General features: G+C 34.3%; 3 protein-coding genes, 1 long non-coding RNA gene and 1 pseudogene across 4 annotated transcripts; 3 read left to right on the top strand and 2 right to left on the bottom strand.

The window, feature by feature from the left end:
* The first annotated feature begins 768 nt into the window (after nt 1-768).
* On the top strand, nt 769-2,901 carry LOC103829382 (annotated as a pseudogene).
* Nucleotides 2,902-3,441: 540 nt separating this feature from the next.
* Nucleotides 3,442-5,145, top strand: LOC103829381 (nuclear speckle RNA-binding protein B). The gene is made up of 6 exons (XM_009105051.3): nt 3,442-3,682; nt 3,766-3,878; nt 3,948-4,227; nt 4,314-4,375; nt 4,475-4,556; nt 4,710-5,145. Exons 1-6 carry the CDS (start codon nt 3,586-3,588, stop codon nt 4,808-4,810), a joined length of 735 nt encoding a protein of 244 aa, XP_009103299.1. The 5' UTR covers nt 3,442-3,585; the 3' UTR covers nt 4,811-5,145.
* A 12,109-nt stretch (nt 5,146-17,254) lies between these two features.
* LOC117126609 lies at nt 17,255-19,339 on the bottom strand. The gene is made up of 3 exons (XR_004449274.1): nt 19,328-19,339; nt 19,217-19,227; nt 17,255-17,656 (listed from the first exon to the last, which is right to left on the bottom strand). It is a non-coding gene; the product is annotated as an uncharacterized LOC117126609 (long non-coding RNA).
* Nucleotides 19,340-21,577: 2,238 nt separating this feature from the next.
* On the top strand, nt 21,578-23,174 carry LOC103829383 (extensin-3). The gene is made up of 2 exons (XM_033275091.1): nt 21,578-22,771; nt 22,884-23,174. Exon 1 carries the CDS (start codon nt 21,618-21,620, stop codon nt 22,755-22,757), a length of 1,140 nt encoding a protein of 379 aa, XP_033130982.1. The 5' UTR covers nt 21,578-21,617; the 3' UTR covers nt 22,758-22,771; nt 22,884-23,174.
* A 446-nt stretch (nt 23,175-23,620) lies between these two features.
* On the bottom strand, nt 23,621-27,690 carry LOC103829384 (wall-associated receptor kinase 2). The gene is made up of 3 exons (XM_009105053.3): nt 26,137-27,690; nt 25,869-26,054; nt 23,621-25,782 (listed from the first exon to the last, which is right to left on the bottom strand). Exons 1-3 carry the CDS (start codon nt 26,969-26,971, stop codon nt 24,590-24,592), a joined length of 2,214 nt encoding a protein of 737 aa, XP_009103301.1. The 5' UTR covers nt 26,972-27,690; the 3' UTR covers nt 23,621-24,589.
* Between the last annotated feature and the right edge of the window lie 82 nt (nt 27,691-27,772).

Here is a 27,772-nt window from a genome sequence, read left to right on the forward strand (position 1 = left end):
CGTCATCAATTCGTGCGTTCTGGGAGTGACACGTGTCCCATTTTATATTTAGGACCAAAATAAAATAAATGCAGTTAAGGGTAATTGAACCCAGCACCTTTAGCACTGGTAATTTTTCTTAGAACCACTAGGCTAAAGTCACTTTTTATAAATATGTGGCCGCGAAAATACTTATTATCGTGTCAGCTGGAAGCTCATGCTTCTTCTGCTTGTGGCCAGGACCGACACTGAACTGACGTCAAGATGAAGATCGTGAAGTTAAAAACTTTGCTCCAAACAGTTTTGCAATGTTTCCAACCTTTATAACTTGATGCATATGATATATATCAAAATACATTCGTTGGACACGCTTTTATTAGTTTTGCTTTTAAAAGAAGGTATTTACAGTTATAAATGTTTTGTGCCAGTGAAGTAATGGTTTAAAAATCTCTATACATATGTCATTTTAAAATAACACCCAACTTCTATATATAGTCAATACATATGTCCATGTTATATTCTAGACTAAATATTTTCTCTTTTAAAAATATAGAAAACAATTTGTTTAGTCTACAAGCAAATGTTATAGAGCAAGTATATATTATACAAAATAATATATATTTAAAATCCATACACAAAAACATAAAAGTTGTTATAGATCTCTTTCTAACACATGCACACTCCACTATGAATAAGAATTTAAAAAAAAAAACAGTATTGTCATCAAACTTTATCACAACTCCACATTTGTACATCTATAATTATGAGTTGGACAATTAGTTAATTTGATACAATACCAAAGCAAGAATAATCGAAAAACAACTATACCACCGCATACTAATAAATAAGACATAACAGATAACCAAATTCTTGAATCTTAAAACAAATTTCAACTCGAGCATTTAGTGAATATCAAATTAACTAATATCCCGCCCGTAGGGCGGACCGACCCTAGTATAAATATATAATATTGATCAAATCAATGTAATTAGCCATAAACGTGTATTAAGAGTAACAACTAGTTCTGGAAGTCATCAAATGAAAAGTTAGTCTTTTCTAACGACTGGAAGACATTTTAACCAAACCTCACCTTGGTAAGAAATAGACATGAACAAACATTAAAAATACAATAATAATAGAAAAAGTTTTGTTTTCTTCATTTGACTTTTTCTCCTCTCCCTCTTTTATACACAAGTGACAAATCATATATATACAGGCATTCATGTACCTTCCCGGTTTCCCCCCAATCATCACGTAATCATTTTTCTTCACAAGAATAATCATCACACTCAAATTTATATACATATCTCTCGCTCTATATATTCATAAATTATCTTCTCATAAAGTGGAATCTATGGATAATAGATGGCCAAAATCTAAAGAAATCTTGGGCCCGAGACCACCTCCATTGAAAATTCGTAAAGAGTCAAGATCATCAAGAAACCACCATTGGTGCCACAGCCACGACTACAACCACCGGAACCCGCACCACCCCAACTACAGCATCAAGAACCGATGCAATCACAACAGCCACGTGGTCCGGTGATCATATACACCGTATCTCCCAAAATTATCCATACACACCCTAATAATTTCATGGGACTGGTTCAGCGTCTCACAGGGAACACCTCTGCTTCTACAGCCTCATCTTCGGTGTCTCAATCCATATTAGCACCAAACAACATGTCAGCAACGGTAGATACATCCTGCAGTTCGCTATCTCCGGCGGCTCGGTATGCTGTGATGGAGAAAGATAATGCCTCAAACGAAGTAGGGTTTGTAGGTGGTGTAGAGACCACTGATCAATCTTATTATTATCATCATCATCAAAACCGAGTTATGGAAATCCCAAATTCTTACAATGGTGGGATTTTACCTCCGGACCCCACTTCGCTGCCGTTGACATCGCAGGAGTTACTTTCTACAGTTGCACCACCGAACGATCCACAAGGTTTGTCGGCGATGTTCAGTGATTTTAACTCTATCCTACAAACTAGTCCTCCAAAGATTCCATCTCCTTCCATGGACCTTTTCAACAATTTTTTTGATTCTTGACTGGAATCTTATTTGAAGTTGAACTGGTTAACAAGTGTTATAGAGGGTGACACATGTTGTTGTTTACGTTTTTCATCATATTTTTAGGAGACTCTCATAAAAATAGAAGGTTCCTCCTACTTTTGCATGCCTTGATGATGACGTCATTTGTTAGAATCATATTGGCAACTTGATGATGTGCATTCGTGTTTGGTGGGCGTTTCACAAAATTTAAACTCTTATCTTTGATGACTCTTGTCCATTCTTAGCTAATATGTGCTCATCAACTATAATCCAATTGGACGCATTCATTAATTTACTCTTTGTATAATAAACATAATGTGTGTTGGTAAAATGGATGTTGTTAGTTTACATAACATATGGTGGGATTTGAATACCAAATATAGATCGATTAAGACTAAAAGTACTTTCACATGTGTGATTGACTTTGTAGCCAAAAGAGAAGAATAACAATATATAAAAGAAAGTGAAGTTATTGAGTGTATAGTAGTGACAAGGTGATAGCAATGGGGTAAAACATGCGGGGCATATCGGTAAATAATTATGCATTAGTTGGATTATCAACCATTAGGCTTACATTTTGACCCGTCGAACAGGTATGATTTCTTATGACAGTAGTCGCACGTTGTATTTCTCACTGATTTCTCATACAACTTTTCTGCTAAACATCGATGTCGCACATCACATTTCTGAGGGGATTAATTGCTTTGATACTATCTGATACACTTTTATGTATCATTTAGTATAAATAACCCATAATCATTCTATCTATCACAAAGATTGGCTCAAGAGTACTTCACTGCTCTGACTCATATTGGCTGCTGTACTTGTGGAGAAAAGAGTGTTGTGAATCATTTCCTTTTAGATTAAAAAAACACAAGAAAGCTGCCTCTAAATATAAAATTAGGAAACATATCTTTCTTAACTCAACAAATCCCACTAAATAAATATTCTACTAATTAATCGTCTATAAGAAACCATACAAATTAGTATAATTTTATGAGTTAATCAACTTGTCCTGTTGCATGTACCATTTGACACTTCAACGAGTTATGACTATGCAAATTCCATATATCAGATTGCCCAATTGCCCAAAATCATTGTTCTTGTACTTCTCCAACTACAAAGAGAGATTCAGTGATGATCATTCAAGAAGGCCAATCAGAAAAAAACAAGAAAACACAACATAAAACTAGAGAAATAAAAAAAAGAGTCATCTTTCATACCATAGCAGCCATTGAATTAACTTCTAATCAAACCTACAAATGGAATAATTACGCTTTCTTAATCACTTGTGCTGCAATCTAAAGGCAGACCAAATTATTTTCCAAGCGAGAAGCAAGAAAGGCCTTTTGTGAAATGGGCCAACGGATGTACAAATTTATAGGCCCGTTAATTTGTAACCAGAATAGACCGGGTCGGGTAACTCAAAACTTGACACGAGAAATCGAAATCGGAATTGAAATTGAAGAACAAGCAGCTGGGCGGATCGAAACTTTTTTCCTTTTAAATTGAAATTAGGGCTCGCGATTGTTTCCGTCGTCGCCGTCCATGGCGGATGGGTACTGGAACCAGCAGAGACAGCACCAGCCTCCGATGTCGTCGATCTCCCACGGTGATCCTCCAAAACGCCCCCGTTCTGACTTCCGTAAACCTCAATTCTCCTCCTCCTTTGTCTCCGCTCGGTTTTGTAGTTATGAATTTGTGAAACTAAGGCCTTGTTTTATTCAGGACATGATATGCACAGTTACGTGTCACGTGATGAGGATCGAGGAGGCAACCCTCATGCAGTAAAAGATACCAGAACTATTGGCTCAGCTTATGACCTCTACCTCCAGAGTGTGGTACGATCCTTTACTCATGTTTTGTCTCTTCTTTCTTTTGTGAACTGAGATTCCTCCGTGTTTTTGTAGCAAACGTCTTCTACGCCATCTGAAGAAGCTGGTCGGTTTAACAATGGTGTCGGCATGGGAAGACGGGGAGGTGACGGCGTGATGCCTAGTCCGTCCATGGGTGAGCTCATGGCTGGGCGCGGTGGAATGCTGCCTCCAGATTTTGGGCGAGGATTGGGTTTTGGTCAACAAGATTTAGTTGGTAGGCCTAGCAGGGAGCTGCTTCGTCTACCTCCGGATGCATCCAACACTCTGTTTGTTGAAGGGCTTCCTTCTAATTGCTCAAGGAGAGAAGTATCTCGTATCCTTTTTTTTTTCTATGGTTCGTTTAAAAAGTTCTTACACTAGTATGTTTGAGCTGGGCACTGTCCTTAACTATATGTCTAGATATATTTCGGCCCTTTTTGGGATATAAGGAGGTGAGACTTGTGACTAAAGATTCGAAGCAAGTAAGATTCTTTGTTCCCAACTTGAAGCATTGTTGAAACTTAACCGTCCTAGAGTTTCATTAGTTTTCACTTACTAAAGGGTTTTTTTTTGGTATGCAGAGGAATGGAGATCCTATTGTTCTTTGTTTTGTTGATTTTGAAAATCCTGCATGTGCAGCAACTGCTCTTACCGCCCTGCAAGGTAACTAACATTCTCTCTGCTCTTGAAATTGGGAATATTTGGTCACACACATAATGGGTTTATGTTGCGTTACTATCTTCATCAACATGTTGTGGTTTCCTGAAGAAAAACACTTGACCTTGGACTTAACTGATGTTACTATGCATTTTACAGGCTATAGAATGGATGAAAATGAACCTGATTCCAAGAGTTTGCAAATCCAATTTTCAAGAAACCCAGGTCCAAGACCAGGACAACGAGGAGGAAGGAGATGATGACTCAGTGTCCCTAGGAGTAAAATCTCTTAATCCATACATATCTCATTCAAAGCAATAGAGATGTATGGTTAGACACAAGAGTCTAGGAGATGAGTTGATTGTAATCTAAAGTCTCTCGCTCTCCTTTTTTCCACCTTCTTGATAGATTTAGTGCATCATCTTACTACTGCTATTTATCAAGCCTAAAAAACTTGTTACAACCCTTTCCTTTGTATGTGTGGGAATGATACGGTTTATGATTTTGATAGTATCCTTAGGGATTGCACTTATTCATTATATGATTGGGACAGAATCCAAAACAGGGGCGCATGTTACCATCTTCTTTTTAACTACCAAAGATCCAGTTTTTCATTTCTTTACATGGAACGTAGTTAATGCTTAACAGTTAACTAAAACAAAAACTAATTTGAGATTTTTGTTGTCATTTTGACTCAAGTCAATTGCGTTTGCATCTTTTTCATTGCAAGGCTATGGCTTTCTTTTCGATTGTTTGCTTGCTTTTATGTTTAGTGTTAGTTTAAAATTTAGATAAAAATCTATTTGTTGATTTTTAATGTACACTGAACTGAATCATAAGTTTGGCATTTGCGTTTTGAGTTAACAAAAAAAAAAATATTTATAAAATAGATGATCCCTTTTATATTTTTAGATATGTTAATATATGTTGTGATTATTTTCATTATTGGTCGCCTATCTCGGTTTCTTAAAACATTACTGTTAAAAAGGTCCATTAAGTGTAATGTTAACAAAAGTATTACTCCGTCCGTTTCAGAAAGATTTACGTTCTAGAAAAAAAAATTCTTTCAAAAATATATATTTTTTACTTTTTCAATGTATTATTTAATGAAAACTTTTAAAATTTTTAAAAATAATGGTGTTTATTAGATTTATATTGGCTAAAGTTTATTAAAAATTGTTATTAAAAAAACAATGCATTTACTATCAAGTTTTAATGTGTTTTTTTAATATGTATGAAATTTTTTTGAAACAGACGAAGTATTATTTTGCATCTTTATGGTAAGATAATGTTATGGTAAAAGAATGGTATGGTCTTCTAGAGCTTTTAGGTGCTTTTGTTTCCTCGTAATAACATAATAATTATGCAAAAGCTGGAACTTTTATATCTCGGATGTTAAAAGTTCTAATAAATAACAACTTGCAAAATGAATTAAGAAATCACAAAACCATATAAAAGTAAAATCAGCGACATTTCCATATTATTTGGTTGACCAAAACAGTCATAGAGAGGTGATAGTAAAAGAGTATATTCGATTTCAAAAGAGCAGATGCTTTTTTCGCGTCCGACTTTTGTTTTAACTTATTTTGGCTTTTCTGGTGTTCATGATTTAATCATCGAGAAGCCTCATGCTCCTGTCCACGTTAAAAAATCTAATAATGTACATATCAATATTTTTCTCTTTTTTTCTTTTCCATCTTTTACAAGCAGTAGATTGCGACTTTTGCAAAAAGATGTAATTTTCTATGAAAAATTATGTAATCGATAAATATGTTCATGTTATTCATTCATGATTTCAAGGTCTCTTTATATTATATACAAACTATAAGGTCATAATCCTATTAACATAAGAAAAATCTAATACAATCATAATAAGGAAATATAAGTTAATAAATAAACATGATTTAGATATATCCTAATATCTCCATTCAAGTTGGATTGTAGAGATTTCGAATGCTCAACTTGTATAAAAAAATGTTGAATTTCTTTTGTCCCAACGTCTTCGTAAAAATATAATCTAACTGATCTCCAGAGGAAACATGTAACGTAGATATCGTGGCTTCGAGAATACGATCGCGGATGAAATAACATTTTGATTCGATATGTTTCGTTTGTTCGTTAAATATCGGGTTCGCTGTAAAGTAAATGGCAGACTGATTATCACACCGGAGAGTCATCGGTTTTGTATGCCTAATGCCAAAGTCGAATAGCAGGCTCTTGATCCACATTAACTCTTTGAGAACCTCTGTCATTGCTCGATATTTAGGCTCGTTAGAAGATAAGAAAATCGTGTCTTGCTTCTGAGACTTCCAAGAAACAACCGACGTGCCTATTTGAACAATCTATCCTGTAAGTGATCACTGGACAGCTTTCCTAATCAGAACTAGACCAACCAGTGATGTAAATAGGAGGAGAAGATCATAGTGTTATGCCTTTACCAAATGTCCCTTTCAAATAACGAATGACATGCATCCCAATGAGCGTATTGTGGTTTCTGCATAAATTAAGTTAGAATATGTAGAATATGTAAGATCTGGTCCAGTGGTTGCTAAGTAAACGAGTTTGCCAACAAGACGTCGATATCTTTCAGGACCAGGAATGAGAGTAGTGTTAGTAAGTGCAAGGCCATGTCTTCATTCTATCGGGAAGCCAGCGGATTTATATCCAAGCATGCCGACTTCTGTAAGAACATCCGTACAATATTTGCGTTGACATAAGTAGAATCCATCGCCGTTTTTGGCCACTTCAAGACTAAGAAAATATTTAAGAAGACCAAGATCTTTCATGTAGAAACATGTGGATAAGTAGGTCTTGAAATCACCAATGACCGATGAGGAGTTTCCGGATGTGATGAGATCATCAACATATACTAGCACCATGAGTGTTACACCATTCTTCATTGAAAAACAAAGGAATTATCACTTCTTGATTGTGTAAAACCAAAAGCACGAAGAGCCTTGGTAAGCTTGGCAAACCAGGAACGATGAGCTTGTCGGAGGCCGTATAGTGATTTCTGTAGACGACAAACTATGTTATCTGATTTTGATCAAAAACCGGGAGGGACCTGCATATATACTTCGTCATCGAGATCACCGTGAAGGAACACATTATGAACGTCTATTTGGTGAACCTCATGATTATGTTTTGCCGCAATATCAAGAAAAATCCGAACCGTAATCATCTTTGCAACAAAAGCAAATGTTTCGCTAGTCGATTCCTTCAATTTGATTGTTTCCATGAAAAACTAGTCTTGCGTTGTTTCTTTCAAGTGTTCCATCTGATTTAAGTTTCCCTTGATAAACCCACTTGCATCCGAGAGCTACTTTACCCAGAAGAAGCTCTACTAAGTCCCATGTGTGGTTTAACTCCAAAGCTTCTATTTTAGACCGCATTGCTTTCATCCAAACATCAAGTAGCATTGCTTCTTTATAGGATTTTAGCTCAGCCACTAGAGATAGGGCCGTAAGATAGCTGGAATGGGATTCTGAAAATTGAGTAATGGTATATTAGTTAGGGATATGATATACCATACCTAAGAACGATGAAGGAGCATGAGCTGTTAAAGGAGTGAGGGAGACTGTATTAATGACAAAATTTGTGAGACGTGTTGATGGTTTCTTGGTTCGACAACCGCGACCAAGTACTGTATCAGCTTGGACTGTTTCTGATTCGACCGGAGTAGTCGGGTCTGTTGATGAAGAAGGATCAATACGAGGTGTAATAGATGTATTTTCAGGTGATGGTAATGCCGAGATATGTTCGTCTTCACGTGCCGTTGATGGCATATTGATCGGCGTTGTCGTGATGATTGGTGTTGCAGAAGTTGTTTTGAGGTAAGGGAATACATCTTCTTTGAAGAGAACAACTCTAATCAGACAAGCACTAGCCTTTTTTACCGTATGGGTAACCGAAGAAGACACAACACCTGCTACGTGAAGCAAATTTATTATCACCAATGTTTTGGTTATGGGCATAACATAGGCATTCGAAAACACGTAACTGATCAAAGGAAGGTGGTCGCCCATACAAAATCTTGAATGGTGTTTTGTCCTTCAAGAGTTTTGATGGTGTTCGATTGATGAGATAATATGCGGTGAGTGCATATTCTGCCCATAATTCAATAGGTAGTCATGCTTGAAAACGTAGTAAACGTGCCACGTGGAGAATATGTCGACCATTCTGTTATGGAGTTCCAACACAAGAAATTTCATTAATGATGCCTTGTTCTTGAAATTACTTTGTGAGACGCATAAACTCAGTTCCATTGTCGCTTCGTAGAGTTTTGATATTTTGATTTAATTGCCTTTGATGAGGGCAATGAAGTCAGGGAGTCGGTTGGGTACGGTGATTTTATCGGGAAGCAGATAGAGCCAGACGGACCGAGAGTATTCTTCGACAATGATTAAAAAATATTGAGATCCACAAGATGCGGAGGTCGATATGAACCCAAAAGATCGTAGTGAATAAGTTCAAACGAAGAAGAAGCTTTATTATAACTCTGAGAAAACAAGTTTTGGGTTTGTTTAGATCGAAGAAAAACATCACAATTTGATAAGCAAAACGCAACAGTAGTAGATTTTAGTTTAACACCGGGAAGAAGACCAACAATGCGAGAAGACGGATGACCAAGATGTCGGTGCCACAAAATACCTTCATTACTAGCGGTAGAGTTGAAAGCAGTCACACTCGAAGCCTCGGAAGTAATACAGTCTCTCTCCCTTTCATTTCACCTGCTTCAATCAGAGTACTCGTTATGCGGTCTTGTAAATAACAAGTTTATCAGTAACTTGTCCAACAAGAAAATGATCAATATGAAGCTAACTGAAGGATATCAAATTAGTGTGGAAGCCGTCCACATAGTACACATTCTGTAAGTATATGTGTTGTAAGTCGTATGGTTCCTCGCTGAGTCGCCAAAACATTAGCACCAACTGGTAGTCTAACCAAAATCGGAGAGACACACTGAATGTTTTGAAGTAATTCAAGGCGACCATTCATATGATGAGTGGCCCCTATGTCAAGGATCCATGTAGGATCGTCATTTTTACCACTTAGACGATTCATATCGGAGTTAGGTTTCGTTGGATTGAGAAGTTTGACCAATGTTTTCTGTTGTGCAGCAGAAAATCCTATCAATCCTTGTCGGTCAAGGTCAAGTTTTCTACGATATCTGTAGTCGGATTGATTAACTGAGAGGAGTTTGCCTGAGAGTTCTGTTCAGATGATTGCGAGTTTTGGTTGTTCTGTCTAGACGATTTGCAAGTTTGCTTGTCCTCCTTGGAAGTTGATGCAATTTTGTGGTCTTGTTCCCCACCATTTCGGTGTCATGTTCTTCCGCAGCTGGTAAAAGTTACATTCACGTCGGGGTTGATGTTTCAAGGTCTAGATTTGTCGTATTATTGAGAGGTTGAATTTGACAGCGAGTTGTTTCTGGTATGGTTAGATGTGTTTTGTTGTGCAGCAAAACTTAAAATGATGGAGTTTCAGTTTTGGCATTGAGCTGAATTGTTTCATTTTGCATGATCGATTGGTAAACTGTATCGAGGTCTGGTAATGGAATTTATGCGCAAATCTGAGATCGCACGGCACCGTGAACGTCATCTAGGCCAAAGAGAAAATCATGGACCCGAATGATTTCAGCTCTGTTTCTTGCGCCATCACCAGATTGTAGTTACACTTATCGCATCTGCAGGTTTTAGTTGATAGGCCTTCAACTATTGAATCCCATATTTTTTTTTCCAAAGGAATATTCGACAGAGGATCCTACTTGTCTGCAATTTGTGAGAGAAGCCCGGAGCTGTTGATAGCATGCTCCAGTCTTGAGTGTAAATCACTTCTTAATATGATCCCATAGGTCTTTGGTAATTTCTTTATGAGAGATGTTAGAACGGAGTTTCGGTTTGATGGTAAGATTGATTCACGTGACAATAAGATGTTTGTTAGCAGTCCAATCTTTAAGGTCATGTGAATCGAGTAACACGAAGATTTTGTGTCCATTCATCGTAGCTTCGTCCATTGAGAAGGGGCTGAGAGATAACTGCAGCAAGATTATCACCAGCTGTTAAATCATAGAGAGAGATCGTTTGTCTGGTTGAGTTTGTTGTTATAAGAGTTCCAGCCATTGTCGAGGTTTTCGAGTACGAGAATTAAGAGATCGTGAATCAAGATCGTTTGTATGGAAAAATATTAGTTTTGTAGCTCTGATACAATGAGAAGTTATGTAACCGATAAATATGTTTGTGTTATTCGTTCATGACCTTAAGGTTTCCTTATATACAAGCTGTAAGGTCTTAATCCTATTGACATAAGGAAAGCTAATATAATCGTAATAAGGAAATATAAGCTAATAGATAAACATGATCTAGATACATCTTATATTCTAATAAAGCTGATCTTATATGTATTGCACTTGTCCTTAACTCCTTATGAAATGATTGGGATATTGGATCAACTAATATGAGCAGGTAAAGCCAAATAAAACACTACAAATAATATGATAAAAATTTTAGTTTGTGTTCTAGAAAATAAAAAATATGTTTTATATGTAAAAACATTTATAAAATTTAAGTTTAATCCAAGAGAGTTAAGATGGATAGGACGATGACAATAATGTGTGGCCAACATTATAAGAGATTATCTACCAGTTAAATATTTCTCATGATTTGCTGAACGTTCTCGATAAGGATTGTATTCAGAGCATCTTCAATTCGTTGCTATTTCCACCTTTATAATAACATTTAGAGATGAAATTGTTCCAATTCACCTCTATTTTTTCATCTATTTATAGATGGGAAAATAACATTTCTCTATTTTTTACTCTATATTTAGAAATTACTATTTTAGAAAAATACATTAGAATATATCTCATTTTTATTATAAACTTTTTTTTAATTTAGAGATGAAAATGGAAAAATACATGGGAGATAGTCTCTTTTCGTATACTGCAAAAGTTGAAATAAATGGTTTTCTTCTCCCAACATTGTATTGCTTTATTTTCTCAGAAAACAAAACAATGTATTGCTTTTAGCCACTGGTTTGGAAGAATATGTTAATTAATAGACGTCACTTTAAATAATTGATTCACTGACATGATAATAATTTAATGAATTGTTTGAATATAGCATTATATAGAAGATATTCTTGGCTCGAACAAAAGACTAACGTTAGGAGACCTAGCGGATTATTATGTATTCATTCATGATTGAGGGAAAAGAGGCAAGATGTTAATTAAAATGAAATTTAGTACATACTATTATATAGAGTATTCATTCAAGTGGATTGAAAAGTCTCATTACCTAATCGACATTATTGTATTGTTCACTTATGGTAGTAGATATAAATTAATTATCGATTAGAGTGGTTCCAAGAGATGTTACACTGGAAAAGACAGTCTAAACTACTTTTTTCAATATTTTGTTTGGGCACTCTTGTATCTTTAGAAGTCGCCTGGAAACAATGACATCTACAATTTGTCATAATGTGACATTTTTATTTGATGAATTCGAGCTAGTGTATCAATTACCGTTACATATTTCGTATAGCACTATATGGACATTTTACACAAAACAAAGAGTTATATAATGTATTAATAATTAACAAAGAAAATGGGATTAGAGAGAAGCAAATCATGACGTTTAGGGACCAGATCTTGTGTATAAACAACTACTTGAGTTTTTAGATTACATATATTTGCTTCATTCAATTCCAACTATTATTTTTTTTTCAAATTAAACAAAACAAAAACATCGGACTATATGTTCTACAAATATTTCTTTGTACGATATTTATTGTAATTATGTTGGAAGGAGCTCCTGTATTTTGTATTTGATATATTGATATATTGATGATGGTATTACTATTATTAATTCTTTGTCACCATAGATAGGTTCACAATTATTTTCTTCTTTGATGATCGACGTAATAAAAAATTTGTCCCCACAGCATTTTTCTGATGCCCCCACAGGCTACAGTACTTACTGACCTGACTACGTTACTGACTTTAATTACTAGCAAAAGACAAATCTAGCTGAGATAAAAAAAAAAGAAAAAAAAGTAAACGTTACCGACCTGACTATCTTTGTCTAGATCTTCAACCTCACTTTAGTAATTAGTGATTTTTCGTAAAGATATAAATATTGTGAGCACAGTTTGTGGTCAAATGGTGATAATCGTGGACGAATTACTGTTCATTATATCCTCGACTATGGATTCTTGAAAAGTAGACAATGGTGCCACGTGGTTTTTGGAGTTGGGGAGTATTTATCTGGATGTGAAAGATGTCTCATATGTTAGGGTTTGGGGGGGGGGAGGGGGTGCTCGAGTTAAGGGAATCTAGCTTTAGTTAAGTGTCGGGTTAGGCGATATTTGCTAATTGTGTTGATGTTTTAGAAGCAGTTCGAATCGTTGAGACTATATGTTTGTATGTCTTGTATTCATTTGTTTTCATGAAAATGTCTATCAAGATCCAAATTGATTTCTACACTTTTCCAGTTTGTGATAAATATTGTCATAAGATGAGTCTTTTATCTTTTACATGATGATGCGTTTTAGATTTAGTATTTTTTTTTGGTAGGAAATATAGATGAAGAATTTAAAATAGAACATAGTCCTAACTCGGATTTTAGCTTACATGGGATCTTGTAACTCGTGTACCGGACATTTTCACATAATAGACATTTGAAGAAATGCATGTTTAATTTTGTAATATATTTATAAGTGGTTAAGATATTATCTAAGGTGTCGGCAAAATATGTAGTATATATTTTCTACTCTTAGAATTTTAATTTTGACTTATTTTACAATGACTTTTCTCTTTTGCCCGGGGGGGTTGAAGAACGGAAACAATAATTTATATATTAAGCTAAACATTGTATATACTTTCTCCATGCATAAATTAAATGTAAATTATAAACTTCAAAAATTATAATTGTATTTATTAAAATTTTATTAGTGAAAACTTGTGAAAAATAGTTCAATACGGAAAATAATGTATTGGTAACTAAAATTTGATATATTTTTTTAATAAGCATGAAAATCCTAAAATATGTATCTTTTAAAAACGGAAAGAGTATTAGTTTAATTAACAGAAACACAAATCCCATAAACCAAAACAATCAATGATGTCCTAACACTTTTAATAAAGAAAGACAAATAATAATGAAATTTCAAGAAAAGTTGTAGTTAAAATCAACACATGTTAAAAATGATTAATACTAATTAAAGTTAAATATGGATTTAAATTGATAGGGTTCATATAGGATATATGGAATTTAATCAATATTATCAAAGTAGATATCTATTACGGCAATGGAATATATTGATTTTCTTATTAGTTTTAGCATAATTGTTTGTTTTTCCTTTTCTGAAGAAAATTTGTCAATGAGATTAGGAGGGATTTGGACTGTTGTTAGCAAAAGGGATTTTCCTTATAAGTCAAAAAGATTACGATTGATATCAATAAAATCAACATCTTTTCCGAAAACAATAAAAAGAGTTGTGAACTAGTCCAGTTATTGTGCATTTATGTTCCAGTAATTTCATCATATTAGTCAAAACATAAATTACTTCCAATATAGTTTGATAATTATCTTATTAGGATCATACTATATTCTATAACTAATACCATCAACAGAGGTTCCAAGTTTTGTTCGTTCATCTGATTTAATGGTGATCTCACTTAAACTAAACAATCATAAAGACTTTCAGTTGTCTCAACTAATGTGTAATATATTTAGTTATAAAATCTAAAGATTATGATAGATAGGTCTGCAGTAGTCTCAAATAATGTAGTTTACAGTAAAATTACAACGTTAAGTCTCTAAGATATATATTATACTCTATTTATCTTATTAGTAATGTTTGAAAGATACATATAGAATTTATAGAAAAAAGTTTATTAACGACATTAATCTTAAATTCAACTGCAAAAAATGATAATTCAATTTTGAGAAAGATTACTTTTTTCATGGTCATATTGACTACAAGTTTTAACAACCACAAGTATTTTTTAGTTCTCAGAGCATGATTATCGCTAAAGTGGGTTTAAGGGTTTCTTAAAAAAAATTTTGGTCCAAAAAAAAAATTAAAAAAAAAATAGCGAGCCGCCACGTGTCAGTGAGACCCGCGAACAATACATGAAATCAACAAAAGTCGATCCTAATTTGATCACTTTTGCTATCGGTTTTTCACTGATTTGTGGAACCCACCACTATTTTTTTTGTAAAATCCCTCTCAGAAACCACCGATAAAAATGGCCTTAACTGTTATAAATATAACCGATATAGCACGACAAAGAAGCCGATATTCCTTAGATATTTTCTCTCTTGCAATATTTCTAACAGTTTTGTTATTACAATTTTCTTAGAAGATCTTTTTTTAAACTTAAATTTAGAAGTTATTTTGCCTATCTGATTTAAAGAATTTGAAATCTTTCAAAATTTACAGTCGAACTAATGGCTTTTTTAGTAATACAAATAGACAGTACTTATTTGAAAAGACAGATTGATTATTGACTGCACAATGGAGACACATTCGGCAGCCCGACAAAACTGTCTTACGACAAATAACGATTACGTACGTGTTTCCACGGAATAGTTACATATTCCATATGTTATTATAGATATTGGTTGATATATCGACGTGTAGTCTTTCTTTTTCATATCTTCTGAAAGTGATGAGTTTATTATGTTTTATATTATTTTCAAAGTATATTAACAAAATCACACGTAGCTAGTAGCTAACGGGTCCAGTATATTTTAAAAATTATATCGAACAAGGAGGCCATGTTGCTTATGTCTTATGCATGAATCTATCATGATAATCAAGTCAGTAACTAGACTGAATATATTAGTGAGTCAATATATGGAAGATAGATTTTATTTTCTTTTGCAAGAAAGTTACGTTAAGCCAATAATGATCATATCACCTGTGTCCATGTCAAAATCATTAACCACGATAAAATTATGAAAGTTGTAGATCTCAGAAATTAGTTTAGAGTTCGAACAACCTTATTTTGGAATTCGGTCAAGAAAAATTAAAATTTCCTGTTTAAGAAATATATAACATTCAAGCTTTGGAGGTAACATGATTACACGATATTTTAAAATAATTATATGGCAGAAGATAGGACAATATAAATAAGCGAAAGAAAAGAAGTTCGAGGAATTTACCCTAGGAATTAAAGTACCTAACACTATAAGTTATAACATATAAGGATGGTCCACGTAGTATCTAAATTAATTAAGTAAATGTTCAATATTAATAAATGCATAAAAAATTGATACTATATCGTACGGTCTTTAAATGTTCTTATGGAATTGTTACCTAGTCAATACGTAACTATTTTTGAAAAATAAAATAATATTATTATTTATCTTTTAATACGTAAATATTATTACTTCATAGCTATCTTATTTTGAAGGTGATTAAAATGAGCTAAATTTCAACAAAGAAATCTAAATATATAAACCATATGTAAAATATCATCAGTAAAGATACATATTGTCGTGTTACTTATAAAAATGACAACCAGTGTGACGGTGATTATTCTTGCAGTTCGTTGAAAGTAAGATTTCAAGGATGTGTTAAAGAACTGTGAAGAAGTTGTTAATTTGTCTTAGTCCTAAACCAGCTGGTTAATATCCAATTTGATAAAATAATTCAGGAAACTTTTATATTATCTTGTTTCTTGGCCAAATTTCGTTTATTAATCTATTTGTTTCGTTTAATAGAATATGAACGTTGGCATTTGACTCCATTGTCATCCTCACACCTCACTTATATTCAGAAAGGATCGATCGGTCTTAATAACTCTTCATTTACGTGCTATGTTAGTTAAAACTTATATATCAACGTTTTCTTATCTTGCATATTTCACAGCATATAATTAAAAATTGGGGATTACCAAATATGACTCAAAATTTGACTTTGATTGTAAAAGTATAGCCAAACTTGAATCAAATGCAAAACTAACCTAAAAACTTTGTAAAATTACATCCAGTCCCTTGTAACCAAACAAAAAAATATAAGTCATTTTTACGAATATAATCCCAGTAAGTCATCTGAGTCGTCTGAGATGCTGGAAGTCGTCTGGTGTAGTTTATCTTAAAAATAATTTTTAAATGTTTAAAAAATATTTTAACAAATGAAAAATTAAAAATCATGTAATTATAAATAATTTTAAGTAATGTAAATTAAGATATAATAAAATTAAATAGTTTTCAGCATAGATGAGTGAAAGTAGTTAATCATGATATTCTTTGGCTTTATGTTTTGACAACATATGTTGTAGTATTGTATGTATTCTTAGGGTTAGATTTTGGAAAGCTTGAATGTTTTTTTGAAAAAATAAATTTTTACCTATAAATGTTTATTTTTATGTATAGTAAACACTTTTGAAGTTTAGTTTGATTTTATGAAGTGTTTAGTTAGTTAGTTAAGTTTAGGGTCTAGACGACTAACTTATAAGTCGTCTGGTGAATAATTTAAACCAGACGTCCAAATATTCCTGCCTAAACTTTTTAAAAAAAATATTTTTCCGCTTTGATAATTTAAATCAGGCGATTTACTTGTAAGTCGTTTAGGAGGTCTTCAATTTTAGTTTTCCGCTAAAAATATTAAATTCTTCTGGATGACTTACAAGTAAGTCGTCAAGGAAGTCATATGAATAAAAAATATTTAACTTAATTGGATTTTTTGTCTCCCTATATAAAGAAAAATTTATACATTCTCTCAAATGGCTGCAACAAAAATGTAATGTTCATCATTCTAAAACTCTCCAACCTCTCTCTAATCTCTTTCAACTTATGAACACTAAGCTTTATATCAATTTATTTTTTTTGTTTCATGTCCTTCTTACTAGTTTATCTTGTTTTTGGAGGTTTTTCATCACATGGTTCTCATCTTCCACTCATTTAAAAGTAGATCTATCAATTTTAGATATGTATTTTTGTGTGTTATATAAAAGTAGATTTATCTAATCTTCTACTTATTTTCTCTGTTTTAAGTCATTTGAACGTTTTTTGATATACAGGTTTTTCAGATATAGATTTAGATATGCAAGTTTTTCAGATCTGGAAGACGTCTGGGACGACTTACCTGTTAGTCGTCTAAAACATAATGCGCTAGACGACTTCCAGGAAGTCCAGACAACTTCCACGAAGTCTTCTCCCATGTCTCTCCCTTTCATAACAAATCTGAGCGTTTTAGTAAGTTTTTATGTCTGATTTTTCTTCATTTGGTAACTTTCTGTTGTATAAAGTTCTTACTTTTTTTCCAAACTAAAACTTTCCAAACTCACTCTAATCTCTTTGACTTGAAAACACCAAACTTTATATGAATTTTTCAGTTTTTTCTCATGCTTTTTTCACTAATCTATCTTTTTTTTGCAGGGTTTTAATCAGATGGTTCTCATCTTCCACTCATTTAAAGGTAGATTTATTAATTTTTGATATGTATTTTTGTGTGTTCTGTAAATTTAGATTTATCTAATCTTCCACTTATTTTATCTGTTTTTAAGCAATTTAAACGTTTTTTGATATTCAGGTTTTTCAGATCTGGATTTGATATGCAGCTTTTTCAGATCTGGAAGACTTCTGGGACGAGTTACCTATTAGTCGTCTAAAATATAATGCGCTAGACGACTTCCATGAAGTCTTCCAGACAACTTCCAGGAATTCGTCTGACGAACTCTTCTTCCATATTAAGTGGAGTCCAAGCTTGTATTTGTAGAAGAATGATTTATAATAGTTTTGTTTGTGGCTTGTTTTTTTATTTGCATGTATACTCTTTTAGTTGTGATTTTTTTTTATAAAATCAGTAGTAATGTTTTCCAAGATGTAATATATGTGGTAACAATGTGTTTACACATTTACAAATCAAAGAAATAATATAATTCAATAACCTTTTTCTTATCTTTACATCTGCCATATGCAATAATAAACTCCAATGGCCTTCTTCTCATCTTAATAAACAAGAATGTTGGTAGCCTCGATACAATATTTTAAGAAGCATTTTAACCCTTCTTCCAACTCATAACAATAATCATCATTGGTGTCTATAACAATAATACTTCAAGAGATGGAAACAAATAATAGTAACTAGTCAAAGCATATCACATTTTTTACAGGTTTGTGTTGAAAAACTCAGTCAAATTTAGTAAAACTAAGGAAAAAAACATATTTTGAAAATATGAGTTTTACATATCTTGAAGTTACTTATCACTCTTAAATACACAAGTTATTGAAAAAATAGCGTAGAAGACTTAAAAACTAGCGTAAAAGACTTCCATCAGTTAGAAACTTTAATTAACGTGAATGATGGTAACCTCATAAATATCACCAATTAAGCTATAAATTTCATTCAGTAGCCCTAATATTGACTAATATACATGAATTAACAAAAAAAGTATTAAAAAGACTTTATAGGTTTAGAGAAAATGAAAGTTTATTAAACATTGACGCAGACGACTTCCATTGATTTTTAACGTAGACGACTTACAGGTTAGTCGTCCACCTTTGTTTGATAAAAAAAAAATCGAGACGACTTACATGTTAGTTTTGCATTTGACCGGAATGTGTCAGAAATTTGACTTTTCCTGGACGAGTTACAAGTTAGTCGTCTAATAGAAAATAAAAAAAAATAAATTTTGTTTTTTCTAGACGACTAACTTGTAAGTCGTCTCAGGTTGGTTTTGCAATTGAATTATTAAACAAAAAAATTTGTTTTTTCTAGATGACTTACACGTTAGTCGTCTCGAGTTTTTTTCCTAGACGACTAACCTGTAAGTCGTCAAAGATAAGCAAGGTTTGACTAGAATCTCGGAATAAAATCCTGGACGACTTACATGTAAGTCGTTGACGGATGAATCGTCTAGAAGAAACAGATATTTTTTGTTTAATATTTCAATTGCAAAACTAACCTAAGACGACTTACATGTAAATCGTCTAGAAAAGAAAATATTATTTTTTTAATTTTTTTGCTGGATGACTAACTTGTAAGTCATCCAGAAAAAGTCAAATTTTTGACATATTTTGGTCAAAGGTAAAACTAACATGTTTTTCCTAAACGTCTTATATATAAGTCGTTTCGATTTTTTTTATCAAACAAAGGTGGACGACTAACATATAAGTCGTCTATAAATATATTTGTGTGTATTACAGACCACCTTCTTCTCTTATATTCATTCCACTTTTCAAACTGGCCGCCTTGAGTCAACGCGTTATTTATTTGTATTCATATGTACTTTCTTATTTGAAGATATATTGACTAGAAAATTAAAACTTACATATATAATAAACGAATTTAGAAGATGATGCAAGTTCAAGGTTTCGATGAACATGTTATGTCATTTAATGTTGGTTTATAGGTTCATTATATGCTCCACTAGATGGAAAACAATATTATCCGTAGTAGTATCTTCTAGGTGAAAACTAAAAACGGTATCATAATACCTAAGGATACATCCAAATGAAACTGACTTCTAGGCTTGACCAATATACATTAAGTGCAAATTGTTGGCATATAATGCATTTTAGTTAAAGATGAATAAATTTTACATATTAGTTGATATTATCTTTACTGAATATTGAATTGATTACATTTTGTCATCAAAGTGAAAGTTATGAATAGATTCGGTAACCATTTTTGACCAGTGGCAAGTAGGTGAGTTCGATAACAACCTGTTTAGCTAAATCTAGTTGTATGTGATTTATTGGCCTATTTTTCATCTCTATCTAAGAAAAAGGACGTGTTTATACTGCCGAAAACCATTTATGCATTAGGAAGATCATACACGAACTTCAACAAAATTGAAAAAATAATTTAACAGATTAAATAATTAACTCAAAATGAACTTGCAAAGGCTTTATCTAAAGCATTAAGTGTAAAGTTATTCGTTTCCCATCATTCAAAAGGACTTGTATTTAGAGCAGCCTCATCGGCTAATATTGGGGTAGAGGATCTCAACCATTTTATTATGTTAATAAATTAATACAATTTTTGTTAAGCAATTAAAATCTTTTTTTTCTTTTCTAAAAATAAACCAATCAAAACATGCAAGCTAATGTTGAAGAGTTCTAACAATATGTCTGCTGCGATCCCGTCCCACTCTTTCTCTTTAGTTTTTTCTTTCTTTTTAATAAATTCATCATGAGAACCCCATCGTCATCTTGTTGATGTAGGTGCTCTATAAGGAGCCAAGAAGAAAATATCAGAAAAGATGCAAATGTGATTGATAGGAGGCGAAAATTTAATAACTGTGTTAAGTAAACTACGAAATCGATAGATTTGAATCGAGTGGTCTCGACCATATTTTGTTTTTGATAAAAGTCCGAAACTATATTCGCTGGTTTTGGCTACAAATATTGGATCAAAGATCTACAAACGTGAAACATCTTGTATAGGAACACAAATCTATTCCCCGTCATCTATGTCTGTCACAATGTTCTACCATCATTATTTACGGGTCCCCATTATTTACATGCTTTTGTGATACTGTATAATTGTTCTTAAAAATTTCACAAAAAGATTGATCAAAAGGACCATATAATAAAAAAGTCTCGAGATTTCGAAAAATACTAGATCTAACTTTATATTATTATGGGATTGCATACGTTGTTCTTGACTTATGATTAACTCCGATCTTTTAACCGGAATTCTTAACTTATGATTTGACTTTTTTTTTTTTTTTTACATTTTTTAGATAAAAGATAACTCTTATATTTTTTATTTAAGAAACGGTTCTTAACTTTTCTTAGTTAAATCTAAGAAAAGCTAAGAATCATTTTTTGATGAAGGTAAAAACCCTAATTAAGAAACTAGGATTAGTCATGGTCTAAAACAAACATGTCAATCATAGACGGCTAAATAAATAATAATGAGTCGGAGAGACAGATATCACTTATTTCTCCATAATATTATATTTGTTTGGTGTACATAACTGCTTGTACATTTTTACATTACTTAATTTACAATTTTACCATGAGGTACCAAGGTGAAATCGAAAACAGCTATATAAAGGGTGTGAAGGGGAGACTCTTAAGAGCATAAACCAAAGCAACAAAACAATCAATGGGGTCTCCAATGGCCTACTTAGCAGCAACTTTGCTTGTTTTAACAGTCTCTCTGACCTTTGTATCTCAATCAACCGCTAACTACTTCTATTCTTCTCCTCCACCACCTGTTAAGCACTACGAATACAAATCACCACCTCCTCCGGTTAAGCACTACCCTCCCCCTCCGGTTTATCATTCTCCACCACCACCTAAGAAACACTACGAATATAAATCTCCACCTCCTCCAGTTAAACACTACTCTCCACCACCGGTTTACCACTCTCCACCACCCCCAAAGAAGCACTACGTGTACAAATCCCCGCCACCCCCGGTTAAGCACTACTCTCCTCCTCCCGTTTACCATTCTCCACCACCACCAAAGAAACACTACGTGTACAAGTCCCCTCCTCCTCCGGTTAAACACTATTCTCCTCCTCCGGTTTACCACTCTCCACCACCTCCTAAGAAGGACTACGTCTACAAATCTCCACCCCCACCGGTTAAGCACTACTCTCCCCCACCAGTCTACCACTCACCACCACCACCCAAGAAACATTACGTATACAAATCTCCTCCTCCTCCGGTTAAACACTACACACCGCCTCCAGTTTACCATTCCCCACCCCCACCTAAAAAACATTACGTCTACAAATCTCCTCCTCCTCCAGTGATGCACTATTCTCCTCCTCCGGTTTACCACTCTCCACCACCACCAAAGAAACACTATGTGTACAAATCTCCTCCTCCTCCGGTTATGCACTACTCCCCTCCTCCGGTTTACCACTCTCCACCACCACCAAAGAAACACTACGTGTACAAATCTCCTCCTCCGCCGGTTAAACATTATCCCCCACCGGTTTACCACTCTCCACCACCACCAAAGAAACACTACGTGTACAAATCCCCTCCTCCTCCAGTGAAGCACTACTCTCCCCCTCCGGTTTACCATTCCCCACCCCCACCAAAGAAGCACTACGTATACAAATCCCCTCCTCCTCCGGTTAAGCACTATTCTCCTCCTCCAGTTTACCATTCCCCACCGCCACCAAAGGAAAAGTACGTATATAAATCACCTCCTCCTCCTCCAGTCCACCACTACTCTCCCCCACACCATCCTTACCTCTACAAATCTCCTCCTCCTCCATACCACTATTAGAATTCTCTGTCACGGTAATAACTTTCCCAATACTTACATTTACACACCTCATTAAGTTAACTTGTAAAAAGCCTATATGGATGCATGCATGAGAATATTTATATCGTATAGTATAAACTTTTGTAGGAGAACACGATGTGCACAAGAAGACAAAGTCAACACGGAAACATAATAAGAGAAACATAGAGTGAAAGAGAGAATCCAAACATAAAGCTTTCTCAGCATCTTCAACGTATTTTTACTTTTTGTTTGCAATAAATTTGAAACATGTGTGTGTTGATCAACTAATGGTCCATGTACGCATTCTGTAGTCATATAAATGTGTGTAAGTCTTACGTCTTGTTTCTTTCTGATTTCTTTCATGTGCAAGTTTCTATTAATAAAAAGACCATAAATAATAAGTTTGTATTTCTTCAATTTCTCATGCATGCAGCCATACTCCACTATGTTAGTACAATTTCTACCTTTCTTTACTTTTATGAAACAAACACTGTGTCTAGTAAATAATTATATACGAGGAAGAAACGAGCATAGATCACCCCCAGTGAAGAGTTCTAACCAAATTTTTTTTAAAAATAAGTTACATACTTTCAGTTAGGTTTTTCTAATTTTTAGAGACATGTAATTAAATAATATATATATATATATATATATATATATGTATTTTAAGAATTTTTGGTTTGAATTCTTTGGAAGTGTTCTTAGCCAACATTAATAGCAAAAGAATATGATAGGTTTCTCAAAATATTTTTTAATAATAAGAAAATGTTAGCAAATGAAAAAGGTGACAAATTTAATAAAAGTCTCTCACCATTGGTATTTTTCGGAAGAATCGATTGACACCTTCTCTTTTTTTTTTTTACTTACTTTTTTGTTTTTTTTTTATTGTTTTAATCATGAAAAAATTGTGGAGATACTCTCCAATGCGGATGCCCTATAGACTATAGTTCATAAAGAAGAATGGGTCAAATAAATCTTTTAAGTTATTTTCAATGTTTGATTTTTCAACACCTTTGTAACAGTTAGAATATTTGAATTTAGAATTATAATATAGGTTTACAGTTACTTTGGATATTTTCAGAACTTTTTCAATATTTGCTTCTCAAACGGCTTAACACTTATCTCCTCTCATGCAATAAACCAATTCGTAAAGCCAGTTTACCAAAAAAAAAAAAACAAACCAATTCGTCTCTTCCGACCATTTTATATTTCTCTTTTAGTTTGGCTTTGTTTTCGCAATTTGTGGATATGAGTTGATTTTGATGCATATCCTTAGAAGTTACTATCTCGAATCACTTATTTTGGTTATATATACCTAATTTACGCAGATTTCAAAAATTAGATATATATATAACTAAGCATAGTAAATTCTGGTTGATTTACCTCATATCATTGTATAAAATGATCTGTGTATTCTTGCAGTCTCTTAGAAACATCACACCAAGCAACACAAAAGAATCAAGTTTATATATACTTGAGGTGAAAATTATCAACTTAGTCGGGATGATTTATATAATAATTGATAATCATTATATAAATAATCATTTATCAATTATTTATATAATGATTCCTAAAACTGTGAGTTCAAGATGGTATACTGAAGGTCCGCTTAAGCATACCGAAGGCCCATTTAAGCATAGAAGGATCGGCTACCAGTTGGCATCCCAATTCAGGGGTTTTATTAACATAACGATTTACAAGAAACTCTCGAAGCAGAAATGTTCGTGAATGTCATATTTGATACACTGGTTTTTAAAATGTTTAAGAGGACAAAAGAGGAGAGAACCAATAAAGATATAGATGAGATTATGTGAGAGCTAGACTGACAAATATTAGCGGCCAGCTTCAATGTGTAATCTTGTTACATTCATGATGCTGTCATAGCCAATGGCGTTAGTATCCCCTTGTGCTGATAAGATTTCAACACCGAGCAAGTGCTCAGCCTCTTGTGGTTCAGGATACTGTTCCGACCACTTATGCTTGGTTTTTGTGCCTCTCAAGCCCTCAAGCTCAGCAGCTACTTCTTTCATCCTTGGTCTTTCCTCTCCCATCAGTCTTGTACACTCAACAGCGATTCTTGCAACTTCCTGTATCTCCTTTTGATTATCCTCATTCATTACTTGGCCGTCAATAATCTCATGCAACCTTTTCTCTTTCATGGCAGAAGCAAAGTAACTCACAAGATGTTTTGAGGTCTGTGGCCTATCAAAGCACAATGCCTTTTGACCAGAGAGCAGCTCCATGAGGACTACCCCGAAGCTATAAACATCGCTCTTTTCGTTCAACAACCCTGTGTTGTAGTATTCAGGGTCTAAGTAGCCTAGAGTTCCTTGCACCATAGTTGTGAGCTGCTCTTTATCCATCGGTATCAGCCTTGAAGCACCAAAGTCAGCTACCTTTGCAGTTAAGTTTTCATCAAGGAGAATATTAGCAGTCTTGACATCTCTATGGATGATTGGAATAGAGGCAGAAGAGTGAAGATAAGCGAGAGTTCCAGCAATCTCCACTGCTATCCTCAACCGGTGTTCCCATGTAAGAGAAGAATCAAACAAGGAACCGTGCAAGTGATCAAAAAGGGTGCCACTGTTAATGAACTCATACACCAGTAAAGGAACTTCAGTCTCTAAACAGCAACCCAAGAGCTTGACCACATTCCTATGGTTGATTTGTGAAAGCACAAGCACTTCGTTGATGAACTGCTCTACTTGGCTGCTGTCTCCAAGACGAGCCTTCTTTATAGCAACTACCGAGTTGTCCGGTAAAATACCTTTGTAGACTGTTCCTTGGCCTCCCTGACCGAGGATTCTACTTTCATCATAACCATTAGTTGCTTCCTTCATGCCTTCCTCAGTAAAGATCTTGACCTCAACATTTGATGGCCCTGCTCCTGACAGTCTCTGTCTCAACATGCCACCACCGTTTTGCTCAAAGAAGTGTTTTCGGAGCTCGGTGTTTTTCTTGTGTTTCATTTTCCTTTGTACACAGCTAACCACAAGTAGGATGACTAAGAAGCCGATGCTTGTTCCTGATCACATAAAACATAAAAATGACTAATTAGAGGAAGTTTTTTTTCAAAAAATAAAGACTCCAGTACAAGTGAGGGGAGCTTACCAAGAAAAATTTGAGTCCATCCATAATATTCAGGCCTGCCTTTACGCATGCAGCTATTGGTGGTGGCATTTAAGTTGAAACCAGATGGGCAAGTACAAAGGAAGTGTCCCATGGTGTTTACACAGGTGCTGGAGTCTGAACAGTTATGTTTGTGGACAGTACTACTAGTAGTACACTCATTGATGTCTGGCGCAAGAAATGTATCAGGATAATAACAAATGAACTCTCAAAAGCATAAATAAGGAAAAACATGAACAGTATGAAGTACCTTTGCAACCCTTCTCATTTGAAAGGTATGGATTCCCATCAAACCCTTCCTTACATTTGCAGATGTAACCGGTTCCACGGACAGAGTTGGAACATTCACTGTTCCAACCGCATATGTTTGCGCTTCCAACTTGCTGACATGAATGTTTACCAATAGACCAATCCAGTACCACAGGGAACCTCGTGATATTCCTCAGATTCATAAGATCCTCTGAAGATCTGAAGTTAAACATACCATCTTCCACTAGAAAGGCGTAGCTGCAAGGGTTGAAGCTATGAACAGAAGTATGGTTTGAAAAGCTATATGGTCTTACTCTGAAGTAGTTGATCCTTCTAGGAAGAGAAGTCTGGCAGCAACCTCCACTAGAACATGTTCCATTTGTCTCCCTAGGAGTGCTACATGTTGACATGCACCCAACTGAGTAATTTCCAACTTCGTTAGTGTTGAGAAACGCGTAAGTGTTACATCCTACTGCAGTGAATCTGTTCTTGTCGGAGAATGTTAAGTTACCAAGCCTAGTCCACCGGTTACTACGGCCAGTCTGGTTCCCTTGGCTGTTGTAACAAACATAGGATCTAGTAACCAGGACACGTAGCTCGCCGTTGTGCGTGATGTTGATCACTTCATTGCCGCCAAAGATTAGCTTATTTGTTTCGTTACATGTGAGTTTGAAACTATTATCGCCGCCATAGTAACATCCTTGAGAAGTGCCAAAAGGGTACTCGATTGAGACGTTGCCACATCTAGTTTGGCAACCTGACAAAGATTGGCCCTTGACCAGATGTGTATAAGCAAGAGAGAAAATGGCCAGCAAGAACAGACTCTGAATCTTCATATTCTACCTCTCTTTGATCTCTTCTCTCTAACTTTGAACCTCTTTTAAGGTTTATTTTTAAGTCTAATTCTTATAGGAAATAAACCTCAAGTCTTGAGATGTTCTGTTGACTCATTTTGGCCGACATTTTTCCACAAAGCTACACAAACAAGACCATGTCAATGTAATGTAAGGAGGACCAAAAACTAGCCCATATATTATATCCTAACGTCTACATCTGCTACAGTTTAACAATGTGACTTATTTTTGTAGTGTTCAAAGATTACGACGGTTAGTAGTTGCTAGGAATCTTCTAATGAGAAGAAATGGTAAATGTTCGGACAATATAATGATTTGATTATATTAATTATTGAATAGAAAAGCAGTTTGGCAATTTAGAAAGATTAATTAGTGGAGATTTCGTCAAGAACAAAACTTAGAACTCCCTCTTCGTCAACCTTCAAAATAGGCATGGGCGTTTTTACAGCAAATTGAAATCCAAACCTTAACCAAAACTGGAAAAAAAAAATCTGATCAAATCCGTTATAAAAAATATTCAAATTTATTTACTTTCAGATTTGGATACAACTCGAACCGAACCCAAAAAGAACTGAACTGAATCTGGAAGAAACCAAACCCAGCCTAACACGATCCAAAAATTAGTAAAACCCGAATGAGAGCTTAGTACCGAGAACCAAAAAAAATCCAAATTAATCGAACCATACCGAAAACAAAAAAAATCCAAATTAATCGAACCATACCGAATCCGAACACGACACCGAACCGAACGCCTAGGTCATCAATGTATTGTCCTTTCTTCCT

This window comes from Brassica rapa, chromosome A07 (assembly GCF_000309985.2).
Source record: "Brassica rapa cultivar Chiifu-401-42 chromosome A07, CAAS_Brap_v3.01, whole genome shotgun sequence".
NCBI classification, from domain to species: domain Eukaryota; kingdom Viridiplantae; phylum Streptophyta; class Magnoliopsida; order Brassicales; family Brassicaceae; genus Brassica; species Brassica rapa.

Bases quoted from the DNA above. Each gene is read 5' to 3' on its own strand.
- LOC103829383 (XM_033275091.1), top strand. From the start codon at position 21,618: ATGGGGTCTCCAATGGCCTACTTAGCAGCAACTTTGCTTGTTTTAACA.
- LOC103829384 (XM_009105053.3), bottom strand. From the start codon at position 26,971: ATGAAGATTCAGAGTCTGTTCTTGCTGGCCATTTTCTCTCTTGCTTAT. The intron at 26,055-26,136 runs GTACTTCATACT...TTCTTGCGCCAG, and splicing joins AAATGAGAAGGGTTGCAAAG to ACATCAATGAGTGTACTACT. The intron at 25,783-25,868 runs GTAAGCTCCCCT...TTATGTGATCAG, and splicing joins ATGGACTCAAATTTTTCTTG to GAACAAGCATCGGCTTCTTA.
- LOC103829381 (XM_009105051.3), top strand. From the start codon at position 3,586: ATGGCGGATGGGTACTGGAACCAGCAGAGACAGCACCAGCCTCCGATG. The intron at 3,683-3,765 runs GTAAACCTCAAT...TGTTTTATTCAG, and splicing joins ACGCCCCCGTTCTGACTTCC to GACATGATATGCACAGTTAC. The intron at 4,557-4,709 runs GTAACTAACATT...TGCATTTTACAG, and splicing joins TGCTCTTACCGCCCTGCAAG to GCTATAGAATGGATGAAAAT.